The 27,562-nt window shown below is 48.6% G+C and overlaps 1 protein-coding gene and 1 long non-coding RNA gene across 3 annotated transcripts; both read right to left on the reverse strand.

The window, feature by feature from the left end:
• Nucleotides 1–432: 432 nt before the first annotated feature.
• On the reverse strand, nucleotides 433–27,562 carry GGCX (gamma-glutamyl carboxylase). 2 transcript variants are annotated; one of them, XM_083514227.1, is made up of 15 exons: nucleotides 27,416–27,562; nucleotides 24,929–25,129; nucleotides 21,198–21,356; nucleotides 20,880–21,045; nucleotides 18,644–18,722; nucleotides 17,371–17,477; nucleotides 14,727–14,890; nucleotides 11,963–12,240; nucleotides 10,661–10,792; nucleotides 7,850–8,001; nucleotides 6,835–7,004; nucleotides 6,444–6,574; nucleotides 5,006–5,153; nucleotides 3,556–3,751; nucleotides 433–1,494 (listed from the first exon to the last, which is right to left on the reverse strand). In XM_083514227.1, exons 1-15 carry the CDS (start codon nucleotides 27,441–27,443, stop codon nucleotides 1,332–1,334), a joined length of 2,274 nt encoding a protein of 757 aa, XP_083370353.1. In that variant the 5' UTR covers nucleotides 27,444–27,562; the 3' UTR covers nucleotides 433–1,331. The 2 variants fall into 2 exon arrangements, with proteins under 2 accessions (XP_083370353.1, XP_083370354.1); XM_083514228.1 differs by having other exon boundaries at nucleotides 24,929–25,256; nucleotides 25,637–27,562.
• Nucleotides 15,019–17,363, reverse strand: LOC310712022. Its single transcript, XR_014528736.1, has 2 exons — nucleotides 15,623–17,363; nucleotides 15,019–15,111 (listed from the first exon to the last, which is right to left on the reverse strand). It is a non-coding gene; the product is annotated as an uncharacterized lncRNA (long non-coding RNA).

Genomic DNA, 27,562 nt, shown 5'->3' on the forward strand with positions numbered 1-27,562 from the left:
GTGACCCTCAGTTCCCATAGTGGGAATCCTAACCCCTTACCTGAGTGGAAGCTCCTTAAATTCAACAGACTTACTTCTGAATGGACATGGTTAGGACTTCAGTTAAGACAATGTTTGAAGAAGTCCTTCCTCCCTTCTGTTCCAAGTCCAATTTCACTGGGTGGTCCTGAATTCAAGTACTATGAAGCAACTGTTGCCATGGCATGCACACAGCACAGGCACCCACCACGAACAACAGGAGAGGTATAAGCCACTAGTAGGAACCACACATGGAGTCAGAGTATACGCAGGGATGGCAGCCACGAGTCAAGCCACCCGTCCTGAGGCCACAAAGACCCAGAGTGGCAATTTTGCCTACAGCCCTGTCAAGCCACCCCTCAAGAGGGTGAGTGAAGAACTCTCGCAGTGAAGACAATCAATGACACACACGTGTTCATAAAATTTAATTTTTAATAGAAATTGAACACTTTTTGTCTCGGTCACACTGGAGCTCGCCACAACCTTCTCTTTTCTAGACTTAATTATAAGGCTCGTAGACAGACCTGAGGACTCCTACTGTAAGCCCGTCTGTAATAGATACCCAGACGGCAGTGAAGGTTTCCAGTTCCTTTCCAATTGTGTGAAACTGGAACTCTGTGTGTCCAGAGCTCAAGTGGTAGAGCAGCCATCCCCAACCTAATACCCTTCCAGATATTTTGGACTACATCTCCCATCAGGCCCAGCCAACCCACTGCCTGGCAACCCCCCCCCTTCAACTTCAACCAACATTAGTTGGAAAATAATCTCAGGTAGTAATGCTGGGAAAACTCCCAACATTCACAGTTTGGCTTAACATTCAGGTTCATGAACAGCTCTAGAAACCTCAAAAACCTGCTCACTCTTTTGCAGCATTTTCATTGGTCCTGCAAATACATTGCCCAGTTTGTGGATATGGGAGTTTTTTCTCTTCTGGACCAAGAGAGCAGCTACCTCTGGGTGTTTTTAAAAGGATGGTGAAAATCTCTGTCACTAATGCTGGTTTTGTCCCCATCATCTTCCTCCAAGGCAACAGTGAGACTGAGGAGGAGGGCACTGGTGGGCCACTGCCCCTTAATACACCAGTCTCCAGATGGCAGAGGCCAGTTGAGGTGGGCAGAAGACAATGGGTCTCAGCAAGCCAGTACAAGAGCCTTGGCTGAAGAGCAGAAGTCCAGAAAAGGGAGAGAGGGTAAGCAAGTAAGTGGCTCTTTTGCACGCTCAGAGTGTTCCCCCAACGTCCCATCCTTTGACCCCATTGTGAGAGCCTCCCTGCTGCTGCTGCTGCTGGCAGCTGAGGTAGTGACGGCTGCTGCTCAGAGTTCAGAACGCCCTGGCTGTTTTGGCACCGTGTCTGGACTGCTGGGTGTCCGGACCTCCTCGTGTTGCATGTTGGCATAGGCCACCTCCTGCGCCAGCTGCTCCAGGGGTGGGCGGCCCAACAACAAGTTCCGCAGAGAAATCCAGGTCATCAGGAGGCTGAGAAGGCAGAGAAACAGAAGGAACTCACCTCATCAGTTTAATGTCCGCATGCACCACATATGGCTTCTTCAAGAGCAGGCTACTGCAATGCTCTCTATGTGGGGCTTCCCTTGCGCTTAACCCAGAAGTTGTTGTTAGTGCAGAATGCTGCAGCGTGGTTGCTGATAGGGATAAAACCCTGTCAGCATATAAGACCTCTGCTCAAATATCTACATTAGTTGCCAAAGTTCAGGTGTTACTATTGGTATATAAAGCCCTTTAGAACAAGGGACAAGTTTACCTGTGAGATTGTCTCACCCCGTATATGCCCAGTCAACCGCTTAGATCAATGGAACTGACCCTGTTAAAGGTGCCACATAAGACACTTTCCACACTGGTTAGAACTCAATATTCTAACACTTGCACTCTGGAACTCCCTCCCTATTGATACCAGGCAGGCATCTTCACTGTCATCTTTTCAGCACCTGCTAAAAACATTTTTGTTTAGACAAGCCTATGCTGAAGTTTAGAAAGGTGATGTGTTGTTTTAATATACTTTTAATATATTATTATTTTAACGTTTTGGAAGTCTTTAATTTTTACTAATTTTTGCTGGTAATTATAATTATTGTTTTATCCATTTTGTAAACTGATTTGAGGGTTTTGTTGTTGCTGTTTTGTTTTATGATTATCAGCGTATGACATTGTGGCCCCGGAGCAGAGTTTTCCAAACTGTGTGCCATGACACGTTAGCTGCAATGTGCAGGTGTGTCGAGCGAATGCCCTTAGTTTAACCTCCGGTTTCCTACTAAAACTGAAGTACTGTGTCGCATAGTGATGCATGTCTAAAAAGTGTGTCACCATCCTGAAAAGTTTGGAAAGCTCTGCCCTAGAGCATTCCCCATTTGGTTCGGCCAGTGAGACTGCTCTCAGTGCAGGCCAGGTGACGCGCGCCAAGAGAGCAGAGCCCCCTTGAGGTTGTTCTCCTGCTGCCATCATATTTGGTGACGGACAGGTGGGCAGCCCCACCCACAGACTGAAGTTGGCCTGCAGGGGAGGTCAGGATTTAGTTCCCCAGCTGTGCATTTTCACCACCATAGACTGTGTGCCCAGGGAAGGGCCTTTTCTAAAATGTAAGACAAACCAGCACTGTGAAGAGGAACTGCCAGAAAAACAAAGGGCACTTTGTACGTTGCTCCTTTGTTAAAACAATTTTGCCAGCTACCAGTCCATTTCCAATCACAATTCAAAGTGCTGGTTATGCTCTGTATGACTTGGGACCAGATTACTCAAAATATCCTATCTCTCAATATGAACCTGCCTGGGTGAACTCACCTTCTCTTAGTCCCATCAACAGGAGAGTCACAGCTGGGAGGTGACAAGAGAGAGAGCCTTTTCTGTGGCTGCTCCCAGACCGTGGAATTCCCTCCCAAGAGAGGCTAGCTCCCTCTTTGTTATCCTTCCACCAGCAGGTTAAGACCTTTCTGTTTAGAGAGGCCTTTTTTAAAAACCAAGGTGCAGACAAAGCTGATCACTGGCTGCTGTCAGGGCAGACTACAGTCATACCTTGGGTTACAGATGCATCAGGTTGCATTTTTTTGGCTTGCGGACCGCCGAAACCCGGAAGTACCGGAATGGCTTACTTCCAGGTTTCAGCAGTCGTGCATGCGCAGAAACGCTAAATCACAACCCACATGTGCGCAGATGCACCACTGCGGGTTGTGAATGTGCATCCCGCACGGATCACATTTGCAACCCGAGCAGCCATTGTATATTTTACCTGCTGGCTCTAAATGTGTTCTGATGCCTTTTAACTTTTGGTTTTAACTAGTTTTCTTTTATTACTTTGTATTTTATAACAACATTTTTAAAGGCTGGAGACTACCTTGAATCCCACCTTGGAAGAAAGGCAGGCTATCAAAAACATGAATTAATAAATGGACTCAGTCACCCTGGCAGCCAGACTACAGGGTGCCCTCAGCAACATCCAGCTGCCAAAGCCAGAAAGTGGACCAGGTTAAGCCAGCAAGGAATGGCAGGGAGGGCAGACGTTGTGCAGAAAGAGAAGGCTTTTCTCACCTCCTGCGGAAGACGAAGTACTTCTTGGCGATGAAACGGTGGAAGCGCTCGGCCAGCGTGGCATTGCGGCGCTTCTGCAGCTCCTCCATGCGCCACTGGCGGCGGAGAAAGGCTTCCACAACAGGGTCCACCTGCGTCACGTTTTCCATGGAGCTGTCCAAGATGGGCTGTAGCTCTGGAGGGAGGGGCTCCGTTTCTGGGGGTGGGGGCAATATCAGGATTTAGTATCAGAAGACTGAGAGTCGCTTGAAAATGAAATAAAGCTATCGTGTAAACCTCTGGTGCGATTGCACTTGGGATACTCTCTATGTGGTTTCAGGTGCTGGACCTCAAAAAAGGACATTGTTTCAGAAAAAGGAAAGCAAAATGATCACGGGCATGGAGTAATTCCTCTGCAAAGAAAAACTGCAGTGTTTGGGACTTTTTTGTTTAGAAAAAAATGGGACTTGGCAGGGAGGGGAGATGAGAGAGGGACAGACATGGCAGATTGTATAAAATTATCTCTGGTGTGGAGAAAGTGGACAGGGAGCCTTCTCCTATCATACTAAAACTCAGGGTTATTCAGTGAAGCTGGATGTGGGAAGACTCAGGAAAGATTAAAGGAGTTCTTCACCCAGCACAGAGTCAAACAATGGAACTCACTCCCACTAGTGGCAGTGATGTCCACAAACTTTAAAAGAGGGTTAGAGAAATTGATGGAGGATGTGGGTGGCTCTGTGGGTTAAACCACAGAGCCTAGGACTTGCTGATCAGAAGGTCGGCGGTTCGAATCCCCGCGACAGGGTGAGCTTCCGTTGCTCGGCCCCTGCTCCTGCCAACCTAGCAGTTCAAAAGCATGCCAGTGCAAGTAGATAAATAGGTATCGCTCCGGCGGGAAGGTAAATGGCGTTTCCGTGCGCTGCTCTGGTTCGCCAGAAGCGGCTTAGTCCTGCTGGCCACATGACCCGGAAGCTGTACGCCAGCTCCCTCGGCCAATAAAGCGAGATGAGCGCTGCAACCCCAGAGTCGGCCACGACTGGACCCAATGGTCAGGGGTCCCTTTACCTTTATGGCTTGCAATGGCTATTAGCCACAATGTCTATGTTTCACCTCAGAGGCAGTTTGTGGGAGTTTGGGAGCAGGTGAGAGCGGCTACTACACTCCCGCCCTGCTTGTGGGATTCTGCTTCAGACATCTGGCTGTGCCCTGTGAGAACAGGATGCTGGACTGGATGGAAGAAACCGGCAGGTGTTTTCATGATTTCTTCTGAAAGCACCTGAAGGCACCTTGAACTTTCCGCTTGGGACTGAAGAGCCCAAGGCCAGTCCTTGGCCTGTCCCAGCAGCAGGCGTGAAATAGAGGAGGACTGTGTGTCAGCAGAGGCTGGTGCCCTGGAGCCGGCGGTGCAGCCGGGAGACCTTCTGAGGCCCCCAGTTCATTTGCCCCCCCCCCAACCGCTGCTCAGCCTTACCTGTCCCATTCTGCACCTTCTCCCGCAACTCCTGCAGCCGAGTGAAGTTCTGCTCAAGAGCCGCCTCTGTGGTGTTGACGTACATGTACATGTAACAGGACGGTTCCTGGGACACTGTGAAGACTTTGTGGTATTTCCCCGGCGGCAGCTGTGTCCAAGAGGAAGAGAGCAAAGTTGGAATATCAACACGGGGCCCTGATCTCATTTTGCTTGGGCCCCACTATCATCAGCAGGGGTTCCCAAAATGGGCAGGACTCCCCATTACTGGAGTGGGGGTGCTATGAGGCAGAGGAGAGCTGGAGCAGGTTCCTCCAAGCATGTTGACTGCCTATTTATGACTGACCAGGCGAGAGCCTAGAGCAAAACACCTTTCTTGCTTTGTAAAGTTTTTCTGCTCCTACTACTTTCAAAACTATTTTCTTTGGTCATAGTTTGTTTGTATTTGTGATTCTGAGTTCTCACAAGGCACAAGAGGGGCCATATTCAGTTCAAAAGAGAAAATGGGCTATATTGAAGTTGAGATAGTCAGCTTTTTATGATATAGCAGCAGTTTAGTGTGGTCATTGACTGATTTAACACTCAAGAGAGGCTTTTCCCATGGAAAGTGTTCAGGCCTATACCTAGAAAGCATTCAGTTAAGCAGAAGACCACTCAGACCCGTCCTTTCTAGGCACAGGACAAGTGGAAGTGTGGACAAGCCCTTAATGTGGTATAAATGGCAGAGCAGTGGTCCATCTGAGCCAGTGCTGCTCCCCCGATTGGCCGTGGCTCTCCTGGGTCACAGGAGCGCAGAGGTCTTTCCCAGCCCTGCTGCTGTTTGAGATGATACTGGGCAACTGGACCTTTGACCTGCTGCATGCACAGCACGTGCCTGACCATGAAGCCTCGGCCTTTCAGCAGTGCATGCAAGTATTGCGCATGGGGTGAAGGTTCCAATACTTCATTGGGCTGGGGGGACGTGAGGTGGTCGAGGGGTGGTTAGATGCCCATTGCCTTTCCTTTGTGCTTTGGGGCAGAGCATCAGGATCACTGGTGGTCCTGGACGCGGCTGGAAAAGGCTTCCCTTCCCCTGCTCTCCAATTGCGAAGGCTCAACTCGGTCCTCATAGAACCATAGAATTGTAAAGTTGGAAGGTACTCCAGGGACAATCTAGTTCAACCCCCTGCAAGGCAGGAATCACAGCTAAAGAATCCCTGACAGATGGTCCTCCAAGCTCTGCTTAAAAACCTCCAAGGAGTCCACCACCTTCTCAGGTACTCTGTTCCACAGTTAAAAAGTCAGAAAGCCATTCCTAATGTTTAGTCGGAATATCCTTTCTGGTAACCTGAAGCCCTTCTGGAGCAGCAGAAAACAAGCCTGCTCCATCTTCCATGGGACAGCCCTTCAGATATTTGAAAGTGGCTATCATATCGCCTCTCAGCCTTCTCTTCCTCCTCACCTGTATCCTGTCTCCTTCCTGCAGCGTGTGGTTCTTCTGCGTGCTGACAATCTCCACTGCAACTTCCCCTTTCAGCAAGTGAAGGCTAGTGTTGCCAAGGTCCTCACTGACAAAGTTTTCCAGATGCAGGCCTGCCATGGGGGACAACTGGGAGATGAGCAGCTGGAATGCAACAGAGCGCCTAGGAGCAGCCCCAAGACCACTGCTGCTCTGACACCCCAAGGTGACCCCCAGGTGAGGATTCACCAGTCTCTTGCAATGGCTTCCCTACACAGAAAGTTAAAAGGCAACTTGCTCACACAGGCAAAAGGCAACATGCCAAAGAGTACTGTGTAGACTTGGCTTAAACAGGGATACCATTTCCAGGAGAAGGCAAACAGCACAGACGTACCTGGGAAGTCTGCAATGAAGACCACCTCGGTTTGGTTGTCCAGGGCGTCCTCAATCTCCTGTAGCTTTGTCCGCCAGGGTGACAGGTCAACCAGCAGAGGCTTCACCCATGTCGTCTTTTGGAAAGGGGACCACTCAGCTTTTACAATGTCCACATGTGGATCAAAGAGTCTAAGGAGGGGAGTGACATGGGCAAAGTGAAGATACCCAAATCAGAAGGACCCCGGCCATTGTCAAGTCAATATAACTAGCAAGGAAGAAGGCTCTGCCTGCATGGCTGTGTTCCTCCGATCCAATACGGCTGTCATTCCTTCCATGCACTCAATTCCAGAATATCTTTTGAGTCACAGACCACAATGATTTGGCTCATCACCAAGTTTTGCAGGATGGGCTCAGCTTGAGTTTATGAGGGGTTTACCCATTTAAGGACAGGCGGTTCTTCAGTGTTCTATCCAGTGTCTCCTCAAAGTCAGTGACATTACGAAGGAACTGCATGATGGGAAGCAACATCCTAACTTCCACCCCCACCCTCCCCAACAGCTGCCCCATCCCTCAACACTTGTATAGCACTCCAAATTTACTGGAATTGTTAGTGCAGCTTGTATAATTCCCCCTCCCCACCTCCCGTGGGCCAAGTATGACAGGTGAAGAGACAGTCCGCCTGCCAATCACCCAATGTCACAATGACATCAAGTGACCTGCTTCTCCTTACCTGGTTTGAAATCAAACCATCCAGGCAAAGGCGCTGTGCTTTGAAAGCCCCAGTGATCAGCTGATGTACAGTTGCAGGTGCCTTTGATTAATGACAGGAAGTGCCTGGCAGCCCCGGTTTTGGCACAGCCACGTCTTTACCAGCCACACAGCTGGCATGGCCAGGCCAAAGCAGCCTGCTGGCCAGTTGGGGAAGACAGAGGAACCTGATTGGGCCTGTGGGCTGGAAGCTCCCCAATTTTGCTTTACTGTCATTGCAAGCAGCAGTCTCAAGGGCATTTCAGCTGCTGGAACAGCTCACTCACCTCTGCTGGAAGCGATCGTTGATCGAGACCCAAATATCAAAGTAGATCTCCGGCTCCGAAATGTTATAGCTGTGCAGCAGCTGACTGAGACAGGTGGCATACTGCTTCACCATGTCTGCGTGGTCCCTCCAGCGTCGACTCTGGGTGAAGACCTGCCCTAACACATGCAAGTCTCAGCTGGGGCACAGGAAGGGTGGCAGGCTGGTGGGGGGGTGCAGGGAAGAGGAGAATGGGAGGGCAGGAGGGCAGACTTGCTGCCGTGAGAGGCCTTAAGAGCAGCAAGGTCTAGCAGTCAGTACCCAAAATCCCAACAGTTCTACAGCTAGAAAGTGAAGATTCCAAAGATTATGCAGCTCCTGCAAATTCACCTCTCTGCACTTTAGATGTATTATTTGTTCCAGCTGCTGAATTTGGACCAGACCACATCATTATCGAGAAAGGTTTAGTGGTTGTTTGAAGACTATCCCTGCCTCCAGGTCTGGCCCTGACAAGAAGGCTACAGGTGTCCCACAAGACACTGTGCAATGCCAGGTCAATGATTCAGAAGACCGCTGCCATCCATGATTTGATGGAGGAATTGACCTAGCATGTTATAACAGAGATTTGCTTGGACAAGGTAGGTGAGCCTGTTCTTGCTACTGCTTATCCACCAGGTTTCTCTTACACACAGCAACCCATATCATGTGGGTGGGGAAGGAGGCGGGTGCAATGATTTTTAGGAAGTCTTTAGTTTTCACCGGGCGTCCTATTAGGGAGACACAGTTTTCTGAGGGCATGTTCTGGAAGTTGGGCAATAGGGGCAGTAGAGGATTGCTTTTGGTGTATTGACCTCCCTGCTGCACCAAGAATTCCCTGCCCAAACTGCTTCAGGTCATGTTGGATGTTCTCCTGGAGACACCTGGCTTGGTGGTCCTGGTTGATTTTAACATCCATGCTGACATGGCCTGACAAGGGGCTGCTTGGGACTTCATGGAAAGCATGGCCTCCACTGAGCTGTCTCTGAATAAATATGGCCCTATTCATAGCCATGAACACACCTTAGATCTGGTGTTTACCTCTGTGGATGTGGGTGATCTGACATTAAGTTTCAGTGGAACAAAAGAAGTGCCATGGTCAGATCACTTCCTGGTGCAACTAGACGTCTCCGCAACCTGATTCAAATGGTCTGCCCCTGACACTTAATGGATCCAAATGGCTTCCAAAGGAGATGCATTATCCCTTTCTGGTGGCCTCTCAGCCGATTCCCTGGTGGCACGCTGGAATGTGGGGTTAACTAGGGCTATCGACTGTCTGGCTCCAAAGCGCCCGCTCCAATTGCATGAAGCTCAGATGACTCCGTAGTTTTCCCAGAGCTGAGGTTGATGAAACACCCAGAGTGGCTGCGGCAGCTCAGTCAGATGGGCGGCAATATTATTATTATTATTATTATTATTATTATTATTATTATTATTATTATTATTTTCTCTAAAAGCTGGATTTTAATTCCAAAAGAAAGTTAGGCATCCCAGATTGATGCATCGGTCTACGAAACAGCTTGTATTTTTGTGTGTATATATAAATATGGCAGAAAACCCACAAGCATCAACAAGTAATTATTTGTAAGTATCATTTGGAGGTTTCCCATCTCCTGAGATCCTCAGGAAACCACTTTGAAGTGGGTGGGCTGTGCAGTGATCCTCCCAATTATGATTATTACTTGCACTAATTAGTCATGTTCCCATAGAGGCTAGTGGTGTGGGACGCCAGGGTGCCAAGTTCTGGAGGGTGCCAGGGAAGAGGTGGAAGCTGGACATGGCGCCTCCCGGCATCAGCTTGCCGCCCTTGGCTGCCTCCGCCATGCCACACCATGCCTGGAGCTTCCATCTGCCGTGGCCACCGCGGCACAAAGCGGCCAGCTGAGCCAGGAGCTGCCACGTCCAGCCTCCGCCTCTTCCCCAGCCTCCAGCTGCCTGCCTCCTCCAGCCCTGCCGGCAGCACTGTCCTCCCTTAAAAAAGGTCAACAACTCTGGGAAATGGGGGGGCGGCGGCGGAGGGAGCTTTGCACCACGGCACAGGATATGCCCTGCACGTTTCCCCCTTTTCTTGTTTTGCATAAAGTTAACTCAAAGCAACTTGCAATACACAGCATATGAACACTTCCCTACATATCTGTCACACATGGCATGGACTTATCTTATGAGATACATAGCAGGCAGCCTTGACAAACATCACACTCCTGCAGTTAAAACTGACACAGGTACAGTGGTCTGAATACAACCATGTAACCGACCAGGGGCACCAGCTCTTGTGGGCTCAATTCTTTTGCCCCTCCCCATATTTGGGGGCTGGGCCCCCCAATGTTCTAAATGCATGGAGGTGAAGTGTGGAGTCGAGCACAGCACAGCTCCAGTGGTCGACTCCTCCTCCTCCTCCTTCTCCTCCAGAGAGGGGCAGGAGGGTCAAAGCAGCCACCTGCTGGTGGTGGCGCCAAGAGGAGGTAGAGGAGGAGATGCCAGCCATTGAAGTCGTGCGTTTGGCTCAGCCCCCAGCTCCTCCCAACATTGGGATGTCACACATGCAATGTTGCCCGCCCGCCCCCTATCGCCCTTGCAAGCTGGCGCCTCTGTTCCGACATGCAATGTATCCCTATGTCCAATCCCTGTACGGGACAGATGTGTATTCCTGCTTTGCAAGACTAAATGATCCTCAGGGTCCCTTCCAACTCTACAATTCTATTATTTGATTTGCCGTTTGCCATGTGAGAAGCAGCCCAAGTAAAGTAGCCCAAAGCTGCCCCTGCCCCCTTGCAAATGAAAAGGAAGAGACACTGACCCCAGGGTTGAGGTAGCCAACCTCCCCAGTGAGACCATCACGGTACGTGATCTTCACATGCTGGTGGGAGCGTGCGTGGACCATCATGTCCCACGAGTAGCCATAGAGTCCATTTGTCCAGTTGTTATAGCCCTGCACAAGGAGTTGAGGGGAAATCTGGTGACTTTCCCCAGAAAGGACCTTGTTTTCCCTCTTCCTTCACCCTCCCAGCCTGACAGTCATGGACAATGCACTGAGCTGCCACTCTGGACTATTATTTTCTGACTAAAAGCTACCAGCAACCAGATATTTCACCTCACAATCCTGATTAAGATTCGGCCATTACTATCCCGCAGAAATATATTTCAGTGTAGCTCTGGACCAGGGAACCTCTCAAGCTTGCAGGAATGCTGGGAAAGAAATGCATCATGGGAAGAATTGCACTGGCTCAGGGGGGGCCTCCTCGGTCCCTCCCACTTTGTTAGCCCAGATCCGTCATCTTCTGCTTCCCAGAGGACCCACGTCAAAGAAAATCTTGTCTGTCCAATGACAACATCCAGCACCTTTTGCTCCAAGACCCATATACCGTATTTTTTGCCCTATAGGACGCACCTAGTTTTTTTGGGGGGGGGGATTCCCCCGACCCCAGCCCCCAGAACTGGCTGCTATCCGCAAGCCTAGGGAGCCTGATGGGAACTCCCGCAGGCTCGCAAGGCTTGCAGACATCTGCCCGAAGCCCGGGGTGCGCTCTGGAGCGCACCCCGTGCTTCGGGCTGCAGGATGCTGCCCACAAGCCTTGCGAGCCCGGCGGGAACTCCTGTGGGATCGCAAGGCTTACGGATAGCTTCCTGAAGGATAGCCTGCATTCGCCCCATAGGATGCACACACATTTCCCCTTCATTTTTGGAGGGGAAAAAGTGCATCCTATGGGGTGAAAAATACGGTATATATGCACGTCTGCAAGAGTTAAGAAACACCCCACAATACCCTCCAGAGCAATAGTAAACTTGCTCCATCTTCCTCGTGACAGCCCTTTATATATTTCAAGATGGATATCTCATCACCTCTTAGTCTCGTCAGCTAAACATCCCCGTTCTTCCTCATAAGGCTTGGTTGCCCGACCCTTTACCTCCTCATTCACCCAGTTTGATCACATTTCAGCTTGTCAATATCCATCTTAAACTGGGTTGCCCAGAAATTTTTCCAGGACTCCAGGTGGGGTCTGACTAATGTTGTTTAGGGCTTTGTGAATTAACACAATTAACGCAAGGCTATCCATGGCACCACCATGTTGGCTGCTTCTGCCAAGCACGCCTGTCTCACCTGGGTGATGAAGTGGGAGTAGGGCAGGAATAGCTGCTCCAGCACATACAGCACTGTGAAGATGGCCCCCAGTTTCTGCCGCAACCCCAGCTTCTGGGCTCCTCTGCCTAACCTCTGCTGCCCTGCTCCTCCATACACACACTCCTGGCTGGGCTGTGGAGCCTCTGAAAGGGGCAGGAGCCTTTGGAAGCAGGCCGGGAACTTGGCAATCAGGTGGCGTGGCCAGTCTGGGTAGCAGAAAAGGGGGCTGGTGGCCAACATGGTGTAGGAGAACATACCTGTGGGCAAGAAAAAAATGCCAGGAAATTGGACTTCTGTGGATTGGGACAGGGAGGCCAGAGAAGGAGATGTTTGCAATACCAGCCCAATGCTAAGGTTATGTACAATTGCCATCTCCCACCCACCACCTTGCAAGAACAAAGACGAGGAGGAAGTTTTATTACCAAGCTTGCCACACAAACTACCCCAAATGGCATTAACATAGGCTTGCAAGTGTCTGCAAAAGCCCCTCCCCCCCCAATCTCTCTCCCCCACCCCCAAAAAATTGGGGATTTTTTTCCTCCCTGCATGAACCTATGTTAGCAATTTGCAGCCTGTTAATACTATGAAGGGGGTGGTGTGAGGAACCAGTGGCATAGTGTGGGGGGTGCAGGGGGTGCCGGCCACACCGGGTGCAACATCGGGGGGGCGCTCGCACTCGCAGATCTCTGCCCCTACCTGGTTCACTCACTCTCTCACACTGCAGTGCTGGCTGTGCGAATCTGATCCGAGCCGCTGGGTCGCCGCCCACTGTGGAGGGGGTGGGTGCCAGGCGTGCGGTGCAGAGAGAGAGCGAGGGACTATCCCCCCCCCCTCCACAGTGGCAGAAGAACATTTCGAAATTTGTGTGGCAGGGCAAAAAACCCAGGATAAAATTTAAGATTTTAACGGATGCAAAGGAAAGAGGGGGATTTGCCCTGCCGGACTTAAAACTGTACTATGAATCAGCAGCCTTTTGCTGGATGAAAGAGTGGTTGCTCCTCGAGAACACAGATATCTTGGACTTGGAAGATTTTAATAATGTATTTGGATGGCATGCATATCTATGGTATGATAAGGTTAAAGTGCATAAAGCTTTTAAAAATCATATTGTCAGGAAAGCATTATATAATGTTTGTATTAAATACAAAGATTTGTTGGAAAACAAAACCCCAAGGTGGTTGTCGCCAATGGAGGCTAAAGCTGTGAAAAAACTCAATATGGATGCAAAATGGCCAAGATATTGGGAAATTTTGGAACAAGAGGGTGATAAATTGAAATTACAGAGTTATGAGAATTTGAAGGCTAAAGTATGAGACTGGCTCCACTATTATCAAATAATGGAGGTTTACAAACAAGACAGGAAAATTGGCTTCCAGGTGGAGAAATCAAAATTAGAAACAGAACTGTTAGAACCCAATGCTAAGAATTTGTCAAGAATGTATAACTTGTTGCTGAAATGGAATACACAAGATGAAACAGTTAAATCAGCTATGATTAAGTGGGCACAGGACATTGGCCATAATATCATGTTTGCTGACTGGGAACAGTTGTGGACCACCGGTTTAAAATTTACGGCATGTAATGCCTTAAAAGAAAATATTATGAAAATGATCTATAGGTGGTACATGACCCCAGTCAAGCTAGCAAAAATCTACCATTTGCCTGACAATAAGTGTTGGAAATGTAAAGAAATTGAAGGTACTTTCTATCACCTTTGGTGGACGTGCCCGAAGATTAAGGTTTTCTGGGAAATGATATATAATGAAATGAAAAAGGTACTTAAATGTACTTTCCCTAAGAAACCAGAGGCCTTTCTCTTGGGCATTGTTGGCCAATTGGTGCCAAAGAAAGACAGAACATTCTTTATGTACGCCACAACAGCAGCAAGAATACTCATCACAAAGTATTGGAAGACTCAAGATCTACCCACTCTGGAAGAATGGCAGATGAAGGTGATAGACTATGTGGGACTGGCTGAAATGACCGGCAGAATCCGTGATCAGGGGAAAGAGACGGCGGATGAAGATTGGAAGAAATTTAAAATTTATCTTAAGAAATATTGTAAAATTAATGAATGCTAAAATGTTGAGGTTTTAGAAAAAAAGGGGGATTACAGCTGTAAAAGATTAAGTAAAAGAAAAGAATAAGGGGGAAATTTGATAAAACCAAGGGTTAGGATTTGCTGAAATAAATTTGGAAATTGGGACGTAGAAAGGGGAGGTATGGGGAAGTCGGTGAAGTAAGGTTTAAGAAAAAAGGATATGAAACTATACATGTTTGTTGGTGTGTTTGTTTGTTTGTGTTGTGTATTATTTGTGTTTATAAAAACTGTGAAAAACCAATAAAAATTTTATATAAAAAAAAGAGAGAGCGAGGGACTATCTGGGGGAGGGACAGTGCAGCGGCCGCCCAGCGCAGTGCTGAGCGCGGGAGAGAACCACACCAGACCAGACCAGGCAGCAGCAAGAAGAAGCTGGCAGCGGCGGCAGGTTAGGGGTTAGGGGGCGCAAATTACTTGCCTTGCCCCGGGTGCTGACAACCCACATTACGCCACTGTGAGGAACCACCCACATTTTTTCCCAAACAGCCAAAAAAACTTGTTTTCCTGGTTACCTAAAAGGGATTCTTACTCACCGCAGGCAAGCGGGAGTGTGGTTAGCGGCCAAAGCCAAACAAGGCAGGGGTTAAGGGCTTCTGACCCTCTTGCGAAGAAGAGAGTTGTTTGGACATCTGGAGAACTTACCAATGCTGAAGAGCTGGGAGTTCATGCAGTGAAAGTAGGAGACAAAGACAAGAGCAACGGGTCGGGTGGCGTCAAAAAACAACAGGTAGCCAGCGGTCAAGTCCAGCATGAGACCCCCACCATGCACTACCAGCAGGCTGGTCATCTCCTCTGAAAGCACCAACCTGAGATAGAAGACACAGCATCACTGAGAAGTGGTGGGTGGAGGTGAACAGCCGATGCTCAGGACTAGGGAGGCACAGCAATGTCAATTTCTATGTGATAATTCACAAGTCTCTTCTTTTTTTAAAAAAAAAAAAGCCCATGCAGATTCGCACCCTCACTCACTAGCCGCAGGGCAGTTCCAAGGGTTTGGGTATATGCAGTTTTCATGTAAATGCAGAACCTTTTTTTTTAATGATATTTATTGAAAAAAGAATTTTTAAATCACAAAAAGAAAAAAAAAAGAAAATTACAAAAAAAGACAAAAACAGATAAAAAATAAAACCATCATTTTCAAATTCTCCACTTTCTTTACCTTCTTTCCATGACCTCCTCCTCCTCCCATCTCTTGTATCTTAATTGATAATTGTCACAGCAAATCCTTTCCATAATTCATAATATTCTGTCAATACATTACCTTGCTCTATTTTCATCTTATCTTATATAAAACCTTAAAACTTACAATTTAAATCTTATTTTTACCAACTTCTCATAACCATTACCTTTTTACCTAATTCTTTAAACATTCTTACAAGAGCCTAATAATTTCATTTCAATATTTTTGCAACTTTCATAAAAACATTTCTGACGATAGAAAAAAGAGAATAAAAACAATCCAATCTTCTTCCAGCGTCCCCTCCCCCCGGTCCCGGGGTTCTCAGTCCTTTTTGTCCCATTAGTCTGGCCCATTTAACCTTTGGAACTGAACCCCCATGTAAGACAAAATCATACTGTAAACTTAGATATGCATTTTATCACAAATGCATTTCTAAATTTATTTTAGTTTTAAATCTGCAAATACACACACACACACACACACACACACAACACACACAAACACACACTTTTTTGCGCCAGGAACTGTATCACAAAATTTGGTCATGTCCAAAGGATAATCATATTCCAATCCATGTATTCATCGAAGTGGTGGGAGGTCAGCTCACTTAAAAATGTGGACCGAACGGTGGCTTCTGGTTCTGCTCTGCCTTAATGGAGCCAGACTCCATGACAGAGAGAGAAGGAAAAACAAGGATGATTGAGGGTAATTATCCTTGCAAATCCCCCCCCCCAGGGACAGGGGGAAGGGGCTTCACTCGCAGTTCATCTCCTTGCTCTGGCATGGAATGCGGGGGGGGGGGCAGGGAGGAGCTGAGTGCAAAAACATTTTGCCCACCAGAAACCCTCCAATACCGCCATTAAGAAGCAGAGGTTCTCCTGTTAGTTGGAGCTTAATTGGACTAAAGTACAGGCGTATGCTAGAAGAGGTGAGATCCCAAAATGCAGAACAAAACTGAAGATAAGACTTCATTTGGTGAAAAAGACAGTGGACAGGGAGTGGAGCCTATGGTTTGTTTAAAGTTTTATTCTCTACATTTATGATTCGGCAACTCTCCTCTGAATTTTAGTTCAAATTATATTTTGTACAAGTGAGAATGAAAGAATTGGATTATAAATATGGAATATAATATCAAATGGAACTGTGTGTGTAAAAAAAGGAGAAAGGGAGGGAAGCTCTATTTTGCAAAAGGCTTAATGATAGAAACTTAGAGCTGACTCTTCCCTATCCTTTATTATTTGCAGAGTGAACTGAATAATGCTAAGAGGATTTGGAATTTAATTTAATTGGAAGTATATATCATATATCTTCAGTTGGAAGGAAGGATGAAAGGCGTCTGTGAACTGCCAAGGAACTGATAAGGTTCTTTACTGAGTCATCTGCAATTCGACAGACCGCTCTTCTTCCCAGACTGAGAGGGGAAATGGTGAAAACAGGTTATTTATTGGGACAGAGTGACTTTTGCAGCTGTTGCAAAAGTTGCAAAACAGCGAAGCACAAGACAGAGCGATGGAGAAATTTCTGGAACAATGGGATATCAGTTCCTCCCAAGGCATGATGGATAACAGCAACAACGGGGGTAAACAAAGATATAACATCTTACAAGGACAGGAAAAAACACCACAGACAGAATAACTGCCACACACAGGAAGAACAAGAATATAATTTGAGTTCCTCACTTGTAGCTTTATAAATCATTTAATATGTCAACACGAATAGAAGTTTTTAATATTGCAGTTGTTGTATAAGGGATTATCATTATGACTGGAAATTAATACGATTCTGGAACGCAGAAATAAAGCAAATAATCAATTCATCAAATCTAGCACACAGGGGGCCGCTTTATCTAAATTATATAATTTGATATTTGAACAATTGGTATTAATAATTGTATTATAAATTGGTATTGTTATAATGCAGTTATTATTTGATTGTAATTGAAAACTAGCAAGTATTATCCCTAGCTAAAGCCAGACCCTTCATGGGAATTCCACCCTCCCAAATCTAGGATGCAGAAGGGAGCGGCTGGAACCTTCCACCTGTGTGATTCCTTGACCTTTCTCCTCCTTCACTGCTTCCGCCTCCCTCCCTCCCTTTCCTCCTCACCTGAAGGGGCTGAAAAGCCAGTGGTGAGCAAGGGAGCTCATGGAGTAGCCTTCGACCCAATCCGCATCCAGTTTCTTGATGCCCGCAATGAAGTACACAATGAAGATCTGCTCGGGAACAAGGCCAAGAATCTGTGAGTTAGATTCTGAAGCAAACTAGTCAGGCAAGGGGCACAAGACATCAGGCAGGAGCAAAGGGGTTGCCCATCTCCAAACTACCTTCGGGGTGAGGAAAGGAGCCGGCTACATATCCCCCAATGAAGGGGGTGAGCTTTGCTCAGCAGCAGAGCACACACTTTGCACGCAAAAGATCCCAGGTTCAATTCCTGGCATCCCCAGGCAGGGCTGGGAAAGACTCTGGCCTGCAAACCTGGAAAGTCACAGCCCGCCAGTGTCAATGCTGAGCCCATGCTGCTTCTGTGGGTGTGGGGGGGGGGTCCTGGCTCATCCATCTACACAGAGGCTGCTTTGTTTTGTGATAGGAATTTTGAGGTCTTAGATATATGTTAAATGTTCATAAGTGTACCAACCAAGCACGTACATAGATCAGCACAGGAAGACCGACCTGGAACCATTTTTGATTCCCAAACTGACCAAATGTTTTCTCTGCAAGGTCAAAGTGGGAAACCTCCCCATTGTCTCTTTCCTCACAAATCCTGTCTGAAGGGCACATTTAAGATATGAATAGGGTGTGAGCCTGTGACCTGGCTCAGGAACTAAGTATTTATCATTACAAAAGACTGGCCAGGCTCCCCGGGCAATCCAATCAAGTGACCATTAAACAGGTAACCTGTCAGATGAGATAAACAACGCACTCAGATTTCTGCTGTAGACCGCCTTTTCTGTGATGTAGGTATGATGTATCTGGGGGGTGGTCTTAGGTTACACCCCTTCTGTGATGACGTATGATGTATGGAGGGGTGGTCTTGAGCTCCAGGGCAGGGAATTTAAAATGTCTATATAAGGGCAGGCGCACCTTGGTTCTGGGTTCCTCCTCCCTCCTGCGTGTGAGGGGAGCACCCTGTTGCAGCAGATCAATAAAGATCAGGCTTACTAGCTGCTTTGCTTCTCAATATTCTCTGATTGGCCTCTGTTATTTTCTCCTACCAATAGGGAACCTACGTAAGGACTCCGTATGGGCTCTTGGATACCCCATAAGGGAAAAAGGGCAGATTTTTGTTTACAACAGTTTCCAGAGGACACATCAGTGCAGACACTGAGAGGAGTCTGCATACTGGGGTGGGGGCTAGGGGGAAATAACAGCAGCGCTTTACCTGTGTGCGCAGCAGCGTGTAGTTCCACAACGGAACATGCGCGTTTCTCTTCTGTGGATTCCAGAGGCCATCAATAGACCTAAAGCGAAGAGATACATTACCAAGAAGCCTCCGGTGGAACTGAGAAGCTACCCACGGACCATTTTAAATCGAGACAAAGGTGGGGGGGTCCAAATCAGCTTAGCCAGTACCAGAGGCGTTCTGGATGCCTAAGGCCTCCTCCTGAGTGATGGCACTTAAGAATTCTGAAATATTATTTTCAGCCCACCGCAACACAAGACATTTTAAAAAGGTGGTGCTGTCAGGGGTGGCCCATCTAATTTCGTCACCTGCTGCCGCCTCTCCCACCACTGCCTCCCACACCTCCACTGAAGCCTTGCTTGCTAGGGTCACACAGCTGCAGCACTCAGTTTCTGGCAAGATCTTGCAAGAGGTCCACAAAATCTTTCTGAAACCCAGAAGCCACAGTCACTTCTCCAGTGGCTTTCTGACTCATTCAGAAAGCCGGCACCTGGAATCTGTCTTTGCCACAGTTTGGAGCTGGTCATGGGCAAACTAAGCGCAGTGAAGGTGCACATTCCAGGCAATGACCTATGAATCCAGATTTGTAGTTTGTTGCCCTCCAAGCAAGCCCTGAGTGGTAGCCAAGGGTTGCTACTAGATTACTACGTATGGCTTGCACAGAGAGAAATAAGGTCAGGTTTTCACCAACACTAAGCCAAGGCACAGGCTTTGCTTCTCCTAAGGCAAAGGCAGGAGCTGGGAAGCAGCAAAGCAGACGCCCTTGAACAGTGTGTGCCAGCAGGTTACTTGTTCACATTAAACCGTAGTTAATTTTCAACTGTGGTTTAATGTGAAATGTGGCCAATGCCTTGCAATGCAACATGAACTTCTGCTGGTGTCAACGTGCACAAGATTTATGAGTTAAATATCAATGACTTGCATTTACAGTGGTACCTCGGGTTAAGAACTTAATTTGTTCTGGAGGTCCGTTCTTAACCTGAAACTGTTCTTAACCTGAAGCACCACTTTAGCTAATGGGGCCTCCTGCTGCCGTTGGAGCACGATTTCTGTTCTAATCCTGAAGCAAAGTCCTTAACCCGAGGTACTATTTCAGGGTCTGTAACCTGAAGCGTCTGTAACCCGAGGTACCACTGTAGTTTGTAAGTGTGGCAGCCCCCACACTTTGGAACTCCCTGCCTGTTGACATCATTCATTGTACACTTTTCACAATTTTTGTTTGGCAAGCCTGCTCAGATACTGTATGTAGAACGCTGACGGGTGTTTTAATCTGGTTTTCAGCTTATCATTTATTTTAATTATTTTTTAAAATGTTTTGAATAGCTGTTTTTAACTATTTTTACCAATTATTTCACTGTTTTATTCTTTTTTGTAAACCGCTTTGAGGTTTCTTTCTCCAAACAAGTGGCATATAAATTTTATGAGATAAAGGAAGTAAGATGCGTGCTCATGTTCCTCCTCCAGCTGCTGGAGACTTCCTAGGGGCCTCATGCCAGAGCCTGCAAGTGTCTTGGACTGAATGGAGGCAGGGGTGGGGGGGGTGGAAGGCACTAGCTGGGGAACCCCCAGGGGAACAAGGCTCAGAGCCCAAGGACTGGTGGTGGAATGATGACAAGTGGTCAGAAGGGAGAAGAGGGAGCAGACTGGGAGGAGGATGTGTTGGAAGCTGAAGACATAACAGGGTTTAGTGAGCAGGAAGAGGCAGAAGCAGAGGTCAATAGGCAGAAGTGGAGGCAGGCTGCTGAAGAAGCCAGGGAAGCTCTCCCTCCTGCTGCGACCAGCTCTCCTCCCTGCTGGTCTCCCAGAACACACAGAGAAATGAAGAGGGTGGAGCAAAGAGAGACAAGACAAAGGAGCCTTAGGCTGCTGCGGAAGGAACTGGGGGAAGAGGGGCCTTAGAGAGGCACTGGGAAGGCCCCACAGTCTCACAACGGCCACAAATGTAGCAAGACCTACTGGGAAGAGTTGCTGTGATCACTGCACTGTTTTGGTTTCCTGGAATAAAGAGCTAACTTCACTGACACTGGTGCTTTTTCATTGCTGACCTGCTCCTGACTCCTGACACAAGCTGTTCAAATGCCAAGCTGAAATTGTGTAACTGAAATGCCGAGAAAGGTGTTTACTCGGCCTAAGCATGTTGTGAGCAAAGAGGAGGCACTGCAAAACCTGACATTAGGGTTGTTGGGTGAAAGCAAAGCAAAGGGGTACCCCTTACCAGTAGCGGTTTGCGTTCATGAACAAGAGCTGGAAGCCCAGGAGGCCGTAGAGGTAGGAGTGGTTGTTCCATGTTGTTTTGTCCAGGAGGAAGACATACCAGTAAGGCACCACGAAGAGCAGGCAGCTCAGGCGGTAGAAACAGCCCATCATGATCCCCAAAGCACCTGTTGCAGCGAGGGAGGCAAGGTCAGGTCCCCAAAGCGTCTTCTGCAGCCGGACTCAACCCAATAAGGCCCAAAAGCCCAGGAAACAAGGTGGAGCCAACACTGCAGGACTGGTCCACCCCACCTCCCTGGCCTTCTCCCAATGTCCTTACCCAGCAGCATCACTGTGTAGACAAGGTACATCCAGTCCAGCGGAAGGGGCTCCAGGAAGTTGAAGAGGGGGAAGCGACACACCTTCAGTCCATCCAGGTATTTGTGGTCCAGCTGGCTCAAGCCTCGCTCCTGGGGAATGTCCAAGGCCATCAACAAACCTAGGCAAGGGCCAGAGAGAAGAATGATGTGGGGTGGAATAGGGTCAAACACTGGAAGGAAACAGGCCTGCAGTGAGGATCTGAACCCTTGACTCTTACAGCGTTTCCGTGCACTCTGGCCTCTGTCACGGTCCTCCGTGCGCCAGTAGTGGTTTAGTCATGCTGGCCACATGACCCGGAAAGCTGTCTGTGGACAAACTCTGGCTCCCTCAGCCTGAAATGCAAGATGGGTGCCGCACCCCATAGTTGCCTTTGACTGGACTTAACCATCCAGGGGTCTTATACATTTATCTTACCCTAGTCCAGGGGTCTGCAACCTGCGTCTCCGGAGCCGCATGTGGCTCTTTTACACCTTTGCCACGGCTCCGGGGCGGATACTAGCGAGGGGAGGAGGCGCATTGTGTGCCCTGACACTCCCCACTGTGGCGGGCGCTGTACAGGCTGTGACGTCGCATGGGGGCGGTGCATGCGTTAGTTTTGCGGCTCCCTTTTTCCCCCCTTCGGAAACGGGTCCAAGTGGCTCTTTTTGTCTTAAAGGTTACAGACCCCTGCCCTAGTCCAACACTCTAACCAGCACACCACATTGGTACATTATGTGCTACTGCAGTCCACTCCAGAAAATGCTGAGGGTCAGGTGGAACTGTCAGGTGTGCGTCACAAATGAAGAGTGAAGGGGGCTCAGAGAGAGTTTCAAAACACAGAGTAGAATTTTTTTCCATTGAAAGCAGCAGTGATTCAAAGGAAAGGTCAGTCATTCTGTACATACACACACACACACACACACACACACACACACACACACACACACCCCTTGTTGGTTTTTAGGACAAACCATCCAGTGCAGCCCATGATGGGATCACACCCTGATCTCTCCTAGCCAGGTCCAAAGTCTCCTATCACTGCTGATAAGAGAGAGGCCAGCAGCACTGGCCCAAAATGAGAAGCCCAAAGCTGCTGCCAGCTATGGATGTGGCATCTCTGCAGCTGCCACCAAAACCAGCTGGCTCCAGTACAGGAGGGAAACACCACAGCTTAAAAAAGCAGCACATTCCTCCACATCCTGTGCACTGAACTGGATTGCAACCGCCATGAAATTATTTCCCCTACAGCTCTCAGGAAAACCAGCCCATCTATTTTGTTTGGCAAAGAGGCCCTGTGGGCAGCTTTGTAAAGAAGGAGGCATGTAGGAACAGACATTCCTCCTGCAAGAGATATGGCAGAGAGTGTGTGAAAGGAGGGCAGCAGCAGCCATCACATGCAGAGAAAAAACAGTCATGAATCCTGCACCCAGCATCTCCCAAAAGGTCACAAACACAGGATGAGGGAGGAGAGGAGGAAAGCCACCTAATTTGGGCTCTTGACACCCATTCCTGGTCTCAACATGGCCATGCTCTCTCTTAACCTCTACCCACCACCCTTTCTAGGCCTTAATGCATTTACATCTTAATACAGGGTGCATTGAAGATCCTCACAAGTTTAAAGGCTCCAAAGAAAGCAGTGGACATCAAATGATGCATTGAGGATGAGCAAATAGCACAACATCAGCATTGGTGGGCCAAATAAATCTAGCCAAGTTTCCTGGCTTCAACTGTGGCAAACTCCAGATGCATCAGGAAGACCAAGCAACACAGAGTGGACTAGCAGGGAGCACTATCTTATGCCTGCCAGCCCAAGGGCAAGCTCAGATGAGTTTCCTGCACTCACAGCAAGGTGCTCAGAAGCATCCCTTGGAAAGGAAAGTGCCCTTTCTTCCAAGATTTCCTGCAGCTGTTGCAGAGGCTGAATATATGGAGTCTTCAGCCTGGGTCAATTCAGCATCAATTCCTGACAACAGCAAGTGACCAATGCACACTCTGCACCTGTCCTGCTCACCTGTCCTCCCCACCCCAGGCTTGGTACCTGTATTTCATTCTCCATGTTCAGCCTCAAAGGACCAACAGCATGGCTTGTGACAAGAGGGTACCAGAGAATGAAACAACATACCATTTTAAATTTCGATGACAGCAAAAAGGAAAGGAAAGGCCCACAAATAAACAATCCCAGCTCCGGTGGGATTGGGGTTTGACAGTATCTGGTGGCCTCTTCTGGTGTTTGCTAGTCAGGCCGATAGTCAAGTCCACTCTCCTGACTCACACCTCAACCTTTGTAGGCCCTTAGTTCACAAATAAGATTGTGTAAGATGCCAAGTGTCCTCTGTATCATGTTCTCCTCCTAGTTCTGCAGTGCTCTCTCAAGCAACTGTACTTTCACTGTAATGTTTATTATTATTATTATCAATCAATCAATCAATCAATCAATCTTTATTACGTTCTAGAGACCCAACAAATCGTTACAAAGCAATGCACAATTCAGACAACCTACCTCCAGGTTAAACAAGCATTTTGTTCAGAGTTAAAGATAGGGATCATTGGTTCTTGTAACCACCGATAAAAACTTCACCACCGCTAATGTTCTAGCATTTGTCCGGTCTTCCAATAGGAACCTGACATAGTGAGCCTCTGATTTTCACGGGAAAGGTACCAGCAAGGGTAGTATCAGTTCAGCCCTGGCTTGCTCATATTTCAAACAGTGCAGCAAAATATGTTTTATAGAATTGATGTCTTGAGCACACGAGCAAAGTCTGTCCTGGTAGGGAACTCCTCTCAACCTGACATACTATCATTATCATTATTATCATTACTATTATTATTATTATTTTATCATGTTGTACTGTTAGTGTTATAATTGCTTTCCTACTTCTGTTAAAGAAAATGATGATTGCCAATAACAGGGGCTTCCAGCAGCTTTTCTGAAGATCCAGATGAGATGGTTCCCTTGCTCCTAGAGACAGGCAGCAACTGGGACAGGAAAGCCACATGTGTGGCACCATGACCCCAAAGACCCTGTTTCTTGAGCTTTACTGCTGAAGGTAACGTGCAGCAGAACCTCAGGTGTCAACTGGGACTCAAGCCTAGACACACATGGAGGGATGGAGCTTTGCGGATACAGTATGAAATTGTTGGAACACTGTAAATCAGCTTTCTGCAGCCTAGTGGCCTCCAGATGTTGCTGCTGTCGCTGTTCTTACTACTATTATTATTTTAGGCTAGTGTTGAATGCATCAGAAAGGAAATCTCCAAGGAGAGGGCATTCCATATCCTGGGAGCTGTTACCAAGGAGGCCCTGCTATATGACAGATATGGCACTATCAGCACTGCCTCTCCACCTTAAGGCAAGCAATGGGGCAAAGTGCTCCTTCAAGTAGCAGGCTGGCTACCAAGGGCTTGATACACCAAACTGAGCACCTTAAACCCATCCTGATAGCAAATATGCAGTCTGTGCTCCATTGGCTAAGGGGAGTTGTAATCCAAAAATATCCCAGAAGCACCAGGTTGTGGAAATCTGCTGCTGTGGGCACAGATCAGCATCTTTCCGAAAGCAGTTGACATCCTGGAATCTTTCCTAAACTACACCTATGCCAAAAGGATAAATCCTTACAGATATCCAGCATCTCAATACGCTGAGGGGCCTACAAGCACTCTCCAGTCCACACCGACCTCCCAGGGCCAGCACTCTTAAGGCAAGAGACTCACCAAAGAGAAAGCGGAAGATGCCCAGCGCCGCAGGGTCAGTCGGCCTGTTAAGTAAGCAGACAAAATGGTGCCAACTGGAAAGATCAGTCCATTCAAAGCCCAGGAGGCACTTGGTCCAGCTGTGGAGGGTCGAGGGCCCAGGCTCCTCCTTTTTGTTGCTGTGCCTCTTCCGGCTGGCAGGAGACTCTGACAGCTGAGTGCCTGCAAAAATAAGATGAAAAGGATGGCAGCTGCACCCCAGAGGGAGAAAAGGAGTCGTGGATCAGCGGCAGAGCATCAGCTTTGCGTGCCAAAGCCCTGAGTTCAATCCCAGAATTGCTGAGTACGACTGTAAAGGTAAAGGTAAAGGTACCCCTGCCCGTACGGGCCAGTCTTGACAGACTCTAGGGTTGTGCGCTCATCTCACTCTAGAGGCCGGGAGCCAGCGCTGTCCGCAGACACTTCCGGGTCACGTGGCCAGCGTGACAAAGCTGCTCTGGCGAACCGGCACCAGAGAGGCACACGGAAACGCCGTTTACCTTCCCGCTATAAAGCAGTACCTATTTATCTACTTGCACTTAAGGGTGCTTTCGAACTGCTAGGTGGGCAGGAGCTGGGACCGAACGACGGGAGCTCACCCCGCTGCGGGGATTCGAACCGCCGACCATGCGATCGGCAAGTCCTAGGCGCTGAGGTTTTACCCACAGCGCCACCCGCGTCCCTGAGTACGACTGAGATGGTCCCAAATCTGAACAATATTGACCAAAGCCGTATCAAACTACTTTAAGCAGTCAAGGCTCCCAGGAGCTGTAGTTTGTGAAGGGTGCCGAGAGGCCTTAGGCAACCCCCTGACCCAGCAGCAGGCTCTCTCTATGTTCTCATGCAGATGGTGCCCTAGACAGCTTGACTCAGGTCTCTTTAATTTGAGAGGCACCAGAATTATGCCAGCAGAGGCTACTTTTCCTGTGACTTGGGGACAGAGGAAGCTACTGCCTTCTAACAGGAAAAGTAGCCTCTGCTGGTATAATTCTGGTGCCTCTCAAATTAAAGAGACCAGAGGTTGCCAACGGCAAAGGAATAGGAGAATCTGCATTTTGAAAACCAGCACACTGCTGGGCACACACAGCAAGTTCAAACTGGCTGCTGATAAAATCCCCCCCCCCCCAAAAAAAATCCTGCTGTCTACTTCACCTTGTTGCACATATTGGCCAAGTCTTGTCCTTACACTCTGGTGTGACCAAGGGACAGAGCCCAGGCAGGAGGGGCAGGCTGAGCTGGGGTGGGGGGAGTATAGAATGTTGAAGGCCCCCCAGACTGTATTCTATTGCACCCTTTACTCCCCCCCCCATAAAAGTGAATGAAGTGGAATGGATTCCCTTGGGAAGTTGTGGACTCTTCTTCCTTGGAGGTTTTTAAGCAGAGCTTGGATAGTCATCTGTCAGGGATTCTTGAGATGTGATTCCTGCATTGCAGGGGGTTGGACTAGATGACCCCTAGTGTCACTTCTATTATTCTATTCTATTATTCTAAGCTTTTAAAAGATATATGGGATGCAGTGGTTAAACCACTGAGCCTAGGACTTGCTGATCAGAAGGTCAGCGGTTCGAATCCCCACGACAGGGTGAGCTCCTATTGCTCAGTTCCTGCTCCTGCCTACCTAGCAGTTCAAAAGCACGTCAAAGTGCAAGTAGATAAATAGGTACTGCTCCGGCGGGAAGGTAAACAGCATTTCCGTGCGCTGCTCTTGTTTGCCAGAAGCAGCTTAGTCACACTGGCCACATGACCCAGAAGCTGTACGCCGACTCCCTCGGCCAATAAAGCGAGATGAGGTCCGCAACCCCAGAGTCGGTCACGACTGGACCTAATGGTCAGGGGTCCCTTTACCTTTATCCTGGTTGCTAGCTAAAAGCATAGCTGTCAACCTTCCCTTTTTTTGTGGGAAATTCCCTTATTCCAGTGCCGTTTCCCACTGCTATCCCGGATTGTTAGATATCCTGTAGACTGTCCCGGGACAGGTGAGGCTGCTGATCCCTTATTTTCAAATCTGAAAGTTGACAGCTATGGCTAAAAGGGCAGACTGGCGACCAGTGAGACACAACTCTCTTAAGGCCAGTGCTTTTTTTCTTAAAAAAAATGTTTAGAGGTACTCTCATTTTCCTGCTCATATTGAAACACTGTCCCTCAATGAGGCCAAACTTAGATTCACAAAATGTTTAGGGGTATGCGTCCCCCCAGAAAAAAAGCTGAAGGCTATCCCGGGTTGTCTCTCACTCTCAAAGGCGAGCAGTCCTGGGCAGGGAGGAATTAAAAGAGGGGATTGCAGAGCCTGCCCTCCTCGCCCCACCGCGGCGCGTTTGCCACGGGGAGACGCGGTGCCAGTCCCGGGGGCGGGCGCTGCGCCCCAGCTGGGCTTGCAGGAAGAAGAAGGGGGCCCTTCCCCAGCCCCCCCCCCGGGAGGCCTGAACCTGAACCTCGCGCCCCCCCCGCCTGCCCCCTGCCCGCTCATACCCGCCGCGTGCACGCGCCCCGGCCCCATCTCGACGTGGCGGTGGGAGAGCGAGAGCGCGCCCTTCCGCTCGGCGGAGTCCCGGCGCCCCCCAAGAGAGGAGGGCAAGCCAGGCAGCGCCGCGCAGCCCTGACTTCCGGCTCCGCGGA

This window comes from Podarcis liolepis (genome assembly GCF_965112155.1).
Source record: "Podarcis liolepis genome assembly, chromosome: 7".
NCBI lineage: Eukaryota > Metazoa > Chordata > Lepidosauria > Squamata > Lacertidae > Podarcis > Podarcis liolepis.

What these genes read in the sequence shown, in the direction of transcription:
- GGCX (XM_083514227.1), bottom strand. Translation starts at nt 27,443, where the DNA reads ATGGGGCCGGGGCGCGTGCACGCGGCGG. An exon ending in TGGCTTTTCAGCCCCTTCAG is followed by an intron (nt 14,891 to 17,370) that starts GTGAGGAGGAAA and finishes CTTCTATCTCAG; the next exon opens with GTTGGTGCTTTCAGAGGAGA. An exon ending in TTGGCTACCTCAACCCTGGG is followed by an intron (nt 8,002 to 10,660) that starts GTCAGTGTCTCT and finishes GTGTTAGGGCAG; the next exon opens with GTCTTCACCCAGAGTCGACG.